A 9,220-nucleotide genomic window follows, 5' to 3' on the forward strand; every position below is an offset into this window, starting at 1 on the left:
TGAATAAATTAGGAAAGCAAGGAACAGTTTACTTGTAAATCTGTAGATGAGGGAAGAAATTTATTGCAAAACTTTTAAAATAAAGAGAATATTATAAGATATAAAATGGATAATTGCAATTATATCAAATTAGAAAAATTAGAAAGATCAAATTATATTAAACAAAACCAATGCAACCAAGATTAGAAGGAAAGCAAAAAACTGGGAGGAAGTAAATTTTTAAATTGTGTCTGGTAAAGATTTCATTTCTCAATTGATTCAAAACTGTAAGAATATAAATCATTCCCCAGTCAACAAATGGTCAAAGGATGTGAAGTTTTTTAGAAAAACAAATCAAATCTATCTTTTTAAAAATGCTATGAAGCATTTTTGATTACAAAAATGCAAATTAAAATAATATGAGGTACTACCTCATACCTATCAAATTGACTAATATAACAAAGAAAAATGATAAATGTTGGAAAGGATGTGGGGAAATGTGACTCATGCATAGTTGGTAGAATTATGATTGATTCACCCATTCTGGAAAATAGTTTAGAACTATACCCAAAGGGATAAAAAAACCTGAATATCTTTTGATCAGGATACCAATACTCAGTATGTAATCAAAAAAAAGATTTTTTTTAAAAAGGGAAAGTACCTATTTATTAAAAAAATATATTTATAACAGCTCTTTTTATGGCAGCTAGGAATTGGAAATTGAGGGGATACTCATAAATTGAGGAGAGGCTGAAAAATAGTGATATGTAATTGCAAAGGAATACTATTTTGCTTTAAGAAATGAGGACTGTTTAAAAAAAAAAAAAACTAGGAAAGACATATTAAATGATGCAAAGTGAAGTGAAGAGAACCTAGAGAAAATTGTGCATAAAAATAGCAATATCATATGATGATCAACTTTGAATGACTTAGCTATTTTGGGCAAAACAATAATCCCAAGATAATTCCAAAGGACTCATGATGAAAAATACTGTTCACTTCCAGAGAAAGAATTGATACAGTCTGAATGCTGATGGAAGCATATTATTTTTCATTTTTTTCTTTTTATTTTGTCTTTTCTTTCAAAATGATTAATATGGAAATATATCTTGGATATTTGCACATATTTAATTTATGTCAAATTGTTTACCATCTCAGAAAGGGGAGAATAATGGAAGGAGGGAGAAATTTGGCACTCAATTTTTTAAAAAAAGAATGATAAAAGGTGTTTTTATGTGCAATTTGAAAAAAAAATAAAATATTGCTTAATTTCAATAAAAAACTAATTGGACAAATCTCTCTTCACAAAAATTCTCAACAGATGGCCTCTCATATGTTACAAGAGTATTGAAGAGCAACCTTCCTTTGGTAAGAGTATATAGAAACCAAAATTTTTGTCAGATGGAAGATGTAATAGGAAGGGGGGATAAGTTTGGCAAAGCTTAAAAGAATCAGTAACAGATGAAAGCATGACTTATAACATAATTGGGAAGTTAATACAACTTTTAAGACTTGGTCATAGGATGAGATGAGCTCAGGAGGTCCTGGCAGGTCATGTGAAGTGGGTGGGCTGTCTCACCACTTTTCTTTACAGTATCAAACTCTTAATTGATTTTGAACTAAATCTCTCAGTTTAGGAAATTAATTTGGTATAAAAAATAAAATTTATTTTTTCTTTCCTTTAATCTGCATAGAATTGCTATTGTCTTTGTATTTAACATTATCCTCTAATGTTGCTTTATCTTTCCTCCACCAAGTTATTAATACACTATAAGCTTAAGATATTGTTATGAGAAAAATAATAATCCTCTTGTTGCCACCAAATCTAGAAGTTTCCCCTGGAATATGTGAATAAGATAGTTAGGAAGAAGCTGTTTAATTTCATTTAAATAAATCAATGTGATGAGCTCCCCTTTTTGATATCATAATTTTTTTCAACTGTGCCATCATTCTCTCAGTCACTCTGAAATCTTCAATTTTCTTTCCTTCTTTAATTTCCTTTATTTCTCAATCAATCAAATTATCCTTCAGCAATGTCTTTTTTAAAAAATTTTTCCCTAGAATCATAGATTTAGATTTGAGATAGAGATTCTTATCTTCATCTTATTCAAATCCATCATTTGACAATGAGGAAATTGAGTTTAAGGGGCTAACCCAAGATCACCCAGATAGAAGATCTGGCTTAGGTCCTTTGACTCCCAATCTAGTCCTTGTTCTCTTCAACCTTGCTGCCTTCTCAAACTATAAAGCACTACAGAAACTTGAACTATCTTCATGATTATCATAATAAATTCATAGGACATCTGGAAGGTATTTCATCAGCCACATAGTTGAAACCATATCCCAAAAGAACCCCTGCTATCATATGCTGAGCAAATTGGTATTTTAACTCTTCATGAGACCTTTTAGGAAGTGCAGGAAAAACTGACAATCTGTCAAGTTATCACGTTACATTTTTGACAACTCTAATTTTTAGTTTGCTCCAAATAATCATTTCTTTGAATCTGAGACTTTCCTACTCAAAATCTTCAGTAGTTTACCTAACACCTTAGAACAGTATTAAAGATCCTCCAGGATCTGACCCTATAACACACAGTACAGACAGATAACTAAAAGGTATTTAAAATAGATGTGAAGATCTTTTCTTTTAGATAAACAGAATAGACTACTGTAAAGGGACAGAAAAAAAATGCATTTCAAATATAAAAAGGAAAAATTACACCAGCTGTTAAAATCCATGATATATAGTCACAATAAAAATGAAAAATTTAATACTTATATATGGGGTGATAATTATCTTTATTTGTGTATGTATGTATATATATATATATATATATATATATATATATATATAATATATATATATATATTTTTTTTTTTTATTGCAGTTCTTTTAAAATTTAAAACTGGAAAGTAAAGTGATGCCTACCAATTGGGGACTGAACAAATCTTGGTATAGAGGTATGACTCTGCCATAAGAAATTATGAAAGAAATGGTTTCAGAGAAACATGGTGAGTCTTGTAGGAATTAATGAAGAGAAATGTGATAAGGATCAGGAAAATAATTTCATTTAAAAGTCCAAGACTTCTGACAAATGGATTGATGGCTAGGATTTCATAGGATCAATGATGAAACATATTAATCAGCTTCTTAAAGAGAGGTTATACACTCAGGTTATTGAATAAGAACAGTATTTTGAACTTGGTCAATGTTGGAATATGTATATTTGTAAGAAGGGTCTCTTTTTCCCTCCTTCCCTCTCTCCACCCCTTCCTTCTTCTCTTCTCTTCTCTTCTCTATGTCTGTCTGTCTCTGTCTCTCTCTCTCACTCTCTCTGTCTCCCTATGTCTCTCTGTCTGTCTGTCTATCTGTCTCTCCCCCTCTCTCTGTCTCCCTCTCTCTCTCTCTCTCTCTCTGCATGTGTGTGTGTGTGTTTTAATGGGGAACAAGGAGAGAAAATAAATTTTTCTAACTTAAATTTATGAAAAAAGTAATACTTTCTAAATGCCATTTTAGGAACGTTTGTGAGTTGGTAGAGCTTGTAAATTCTACTTTCAAATGAAAATAAGAATGTTTGCTCCTTTATTTCTTATATATGCTCAGTTTGTTAACCTATGATTGGGCATAATATACTTGGATTATTCTTTTATATTTCTTTTGATTTTATTGTGATTTCATTTTGCTTATTTCTATTTTATTTATTTTGGTTTTTTGCCCTCTTATCTTTAATCAAAATCAGTTTTTAGTTTTCTTTAATTTTTCTATGTATTTTTCAACTTACTTATTTCTCTTCTAATTTTTATGTTTTCTATTTTAATTATTTAATATTGTTTGTTGGTTTTCTAATTTTTAAAATTCAGATTCATTTTGTGGTTTTTCTCAATATTTTATTAATTTACATATATGGAAATGTGACCTAGTTTAACTTCCAGAGATGTTAATTTCATTTCATCATTATTCTTTTCTTTTGAATAATTATTACCTATTTCTATGGTTCATTCATTGATCAACTCCTTATTTAGGATTTCATTGCTAAGTCTACATTTGGTTCTCTGTCGTTTGCCTGTTTCTATTGTGTTATGATCACAGTGTAAGGGATATCTTAATTTTTTTCTGTTTATTTTGAAAATATGAAAACGAACATCAATTGAAAGTCCTTTCCTTCTAAATGGATTTATACTTCTAGATGCTTCCCCATTCCATATTTGCCTGTCTTTTCCACCGTGGGCTGGACAAGAAAATGTATGATTGACATATGTGGCTAAGTGACAGTACTTATACAGCACAGATATCTGTTTATTTTCTTCTTTTTTGTCTGTGCTTGTTTCTATTAATATTATTTTTCTTGAAATTTTTAATACTTAGCAATATACTTACTGTTTGAAATTAGCCAGGAGTGGCCATTATGCTGAAATGAAATGTTTTGCTTTGCAGTCATAATGAAAGCCTATTGGTCTGCTAAAAGAAGTGGATTTGTAGCTTTATGGGCAGGAAAGAGAAAGTTTTTAATAAATGTTATAAAGAGGTTTGTAAGGAAGCTTTCCTACTCATATTTATCTTCTAAAATTGCATAATCATAAAATTGTGTAATGGGTCCTTACTTTAGTAGGAAATAATTTTTTTTACTTTTTCAAAATAATACCAATAAAAAGAAATTTTGAAAGACATGTATTCATTATTATTAATTCACCCCTTTATACACAGAACAGAGTAAACCATTATTACACATTACCAACTAAGCAAAATGTCATGTTTTAGATTTCCTTCCAAATGTACTGAGTGAATGAAATAAGGGCCTTTTAAACAGCATTTGCATATGAAAGCTGCACTAGAATTGAGGAGTGAGGACTAATGTGAATGGGATGTTTTGCTAAGGTATGTAGATACTGGTGTCTAGGCAGGTTAATCACATATGAGCCCTAGGCAGCCAGGCTTCAAAGGTATGTAAAATCAGATGAGAAGAGGAACAGGACATGAAAGTCATAGAGTTTCCTTGATGTCTGTTTTCAAAAGAGAGGCCCTTTTCTGAAGTAGAATTGGGAAGAAAAATAGAAATAAATGATAAACTTTAATTTTGTTGATTACTATTTCATTCAGGGAAATGCCTCACCTTTTGTGACTTTTTTTAAGGAGTTTTTCACATCCTTGTTCCTTAGACTGTAGATCAGGGGATTCAGCATTGGGATAACCATAGTATAAATCACTGAAGCCACCTTTTCTTGGATTACATTGTAACTAGAAGCTGGTTTATAATACATGAAAATAATGGACCCATAAAAGAGGATAACACCTGCTAGATGGGAGCCACAGGTACTGAAGGCTTTAGATCTCCCCTTTGCATTACGGATACTGAGGATGCTGGAAAAAATAAAAGCATAAGAGATAAAAATGGGTACTGTAGTCACCAATGAATGGAATCCAACCAGAAACATCAACAGAAGCTCATTGATGTAAGTGCTAGAGCAGGAGAGCTTCAGGAGGGGAAGGATGTCACAGAAGTAATTGCTGATAATATTGTCCCCACAGAACAGTAGTCTGGCCAAGTAGGCTGTTTGAATCAGACCTGAAAAAGTGCCCATTGTATATACCCCTGACACCAACAGGAAGCAGACTCTTTGGGACATGGTGTTATAATAAAACAGGGGGCTACAGATGGCAACATAACGGTCATAGGCCATAGCTGTCAGCATATAGCACTCAGAAACAGCAAAAGAACAGTAGAAAAAGAATTGGGTTAAGCACCCTGAGTAGGAGATGATGTTTTTCTTTGATACAAAATTCACCAACATTTTGGGAGTAATGACAGAGGAGGAACAGAGATCTATGAAGGACAAGTTACTAAGAAAATAGTACATGGGAGTGTGAAGCTGAGAACTGATTCTGATTAGTAAAATCAGTACTAAATTCCCAACCATGGAGACAATGTAGATTCCTAAGAACAAGATGAAGAGGGGAAGTTGGAGCTCTGGATGGTCATTTAATCCCATGATAATAAACTCAGTTACTATAGAATGATTCTCTGTAGTCATCATCCTTTGAGAGTTGGGGTGATTCTCTGCAGGAATGAAAAAGAAATCTTATTATGCAAAATAGAAATTGACCCATATTTGCTGATTCAAGACCACTCTTAGTATTTCAGTCAAAATTTAATCTAGGAATATATGCTCTCTACTCTAACCTACAGCTACTTTAGGGGTTTAAAACCTACACTGCTTTCAGACCTAAATCAAATTCTTCTAAAAGCTACAGAGAAAATGTGTATTCTTGTCAGAGTCATCTTGTGAAGCCTATGTAGCCTAAAGTCAGTTTTTGGCTCTGGCCTATACACTATAAAAATGTACATGTATAACTTCTATCAGATTGCTTGCTCTTTCATGGAAGGTAGGCTAGAGGTAGGGAGGCATAGAATTTAGAATATGAAATTTTAAAATGTTAAAAATTGTTTTACATATAATTGAGGAAGAATAGTATTTTTAAAAGAAAAGGAAAATCCAACATATACCAAAATATTAATTGCAATTACAAAAATTACTTTTTGGGGTAGCAAAGAACTGAACTGGATTACTGATTTGTGGTAAGTGGGTGACCTAATAAGAAAACAATTTAAGTTGAATGGAACCCAGATCACATACAGGTCTATAATGTGCATGTGAAAGCCACAACACATACAGAGCAGATTGAGTGTAAAAGATATCAAATTAGTGTAGGACCAAGACAAAAAATGTCGGCCCTAGAGAGAGAATACAGGAAAGGTAGTAATAGTCTATGTGCTGTTTCAGAAACTTGAGACCAAGACAACTCAAGGAAAGAAACAGCATTTTAGATGGACTCTTTCTGGTAAAATAATGGGTGGACATGAACAGCTACATAGGATAAACAATCATGGATGAGTTAAGATCTGCATTATTGCAGTAATTAGTTGCTTGTGTGAGATGATATATCCATTCTTATATTACTTTTTAGTTAGTTTATTAATTAAATTAATTAACTAAATTAAATCATATGAATGTACATTTACTATAAAAATATACAAAAATCACTAAGTTGAGTTTGCATTTATCAGAGACATCAGGTATCCATTATTTTAAATCTTCATTATTTGTAATTTTTTTTGACTTGTCTACACCCAGACCATAGGACATAATGAATTGCTTTGAAGGATTTCTACTATTACAAAGGTACCACTTCCATAATTTTCATACTGATCCATGTCTTAGAAATGTCATCTAGTAAACTTAAGATCTGATTCCCAAAGATTGGAACATATCTATATAAGTGTTGGCTATTAATTCTATTATCATTATATTATCATTATATCATCAACATATTCTATTATCATTACCTCATTAGATAATCATAATTTTGATCAGTAACAATACTGAATGTTATATATATTCAGGCAGCTTTCTACAGTTTCCTAATAGTTGTTATTATCAATCCTTCTTTTAAGATTTTCTGAGGGGAGAAATCAGATGCTCTTAATATTATTGATGTCCTTCATCTTTATATTACAATTATTTCCCATCTATCCCCACCCATTTGAACTCTCCTATGTGACAAAAGAAAAAAAAATTGAAGCAAAATCATCCAGTACAGAAAACTCATCTGACTATGCATAAAAATTTTCTGTCCTAATAATATTCTGCCTCTCTGCTACAAGAGTGATATATTGACTGGATTCTGCTTAGAATTCAATCCATTCAGTAATGGCATCACATCAATTTCAATAAACTTTTCCCCTTGGCTAGGAGAGGGCTTCAAGCCTGCAAATTCTTTCGCGATACCTAGTAACACCTATCTGAGATTTTTGGGGTCCCCCTTCTCAATCTCAACATTTAGTTGTCCATATGGAGTCTGGCTTCCCCTGGCTTGATTCCTTCTTTGTCAAGGTAAGCCTCTCATTTTTTCCTCCCACAATCCTATAGCTGAGACCCCCCAAGCCACTGAGAGAAGGTTTATCTGTCATTGGGAGCTCCACATTCAGCAAGTTTTCCTGGACTGGGGATGTCCAGAATGGGAAATTATTGCAACTTTCAGTAAAGTTACTAGGTAACCTTTGCCACCCTTTTCACCTTTTCTGGGATAGCAGAGAAGATGGAAGTGCTATAGGATGGCTTTTAGCAAAATTTCATGGCTTCTTAATAAAAATGTGGTAGTCCTCTTTTATGTTACTCTTTGTGTGTCTGTCTCTGTGTAGAATGTCTATTTGTTCTGTGAACTAAATTTTTTATTCTCAAAAGTTGTGAGACTATTGTTCAGAGAAATGCAAATTAAGACAACTCTGAGATACCACTACACACCTGTCAGATTGGCTAAGATGACAGGAAAAAATAATGATGAATGTTGGAGGGGATGCGGGAAAACTGGGACACTGATGCATTGTTGGTGGAGTTGTGAATGAATCCAACCATTCTGGAGAGCAATCTGGAATTATGCCCCAAAAGTTGTCAAACTGTGCATATCCTTTGATCCAGCAGTGTTACTTCTGGGCTTATATCCCAAAGAAATACTAAAGAAGGGAAAGGGACCTGTATGTCCAAAATGCTGTTTGCAGTGGCTAGAAACCGGAAATTGAATGGATGCCCATCAATTGGAGAATGGCTGGGTAAATTGTGGTATATGAATGTTATGGAATATTATTGTTCTGTAAGAAATGACCAGCAGGATGAATAGAGACTTACATGAACTGATGCTAAGTGAAATGAGCAGAACCAGAAGATCATTATATACTTCAACAACGACATTGTATGAGGATGTATTCTGATGGAAGTTGATTTCTTTGACAAAGAGACCTAATTCAGTTTCAATTGATCAATGATGGACAGAAGCAGCTACACCCAAAAAAAGAACACTGGGAAATGAATGTAAACTGTTTGCATTTTTGTTTTTCTTCCCGGGTTATTTATACCTTCTGAATCCAATTCTCCCTGTGCAACAAGAGAACTATTCGGTTCTGCAAACATATATTGTATCTAGGATATACTGCAACATATTTAACATATACAGGACTGCTTGCCATCTAGGGGAGAGGGTGGAGGGAGAGAGGGGAAAAATCAGAACAGAAGCGAGTGTAAGGGATAATGTTGTAAAAAAAAAAAAAAAAAAATTACCCTGGCATGGGTTCTGTCAATAAAAGTTATTATAAAATAAAATTAATTAATTAAAAATAAATAAATAAATAATTCAAAAAAAAAAAAAAAAAAAAGGTTGTGAGAGCCAAACATCTTAGCAATTCTCAAA

General features: G+C 32.6%; 1 protein-coding gene across 1 annotated transcript; it reads right to left on the minus strand.

Moving 5' to 3' along the window:
• Window positions 1–5,073: 5,073 nt before the first annotated feature.
• LOC127557269 (olfactory receptor 151-like) lies at window positions 5,074–6,085 on the minus strand. Its single transcript, XM_051990652.1, is given in 2 exon segments — window positions 5,074–6,057; window positions 6,059–6,085. Coding segments are annotated over 2 exon segments (1,011 nt in total).
• Window positions 6,086–9,220: the final 3,135 nt, after the last annotated feature.

This window comes from Antechinus flavipes, chromosome 3 (genome assembly GCF_016432865.1).
Source record: "Antechinus flavipes isolate AdamAnt ecotype Samford, QLD, Australia chromosome 3, AdamAnt_v2, whole genome shotgun sequence".
Classification (NCBI taxonomy): Eukaryota; Metazoa; Chordata; class Mammalia; order Dasyuromorphia; family Dasyuridae; genus Antechinus; species Antechinus flavipes.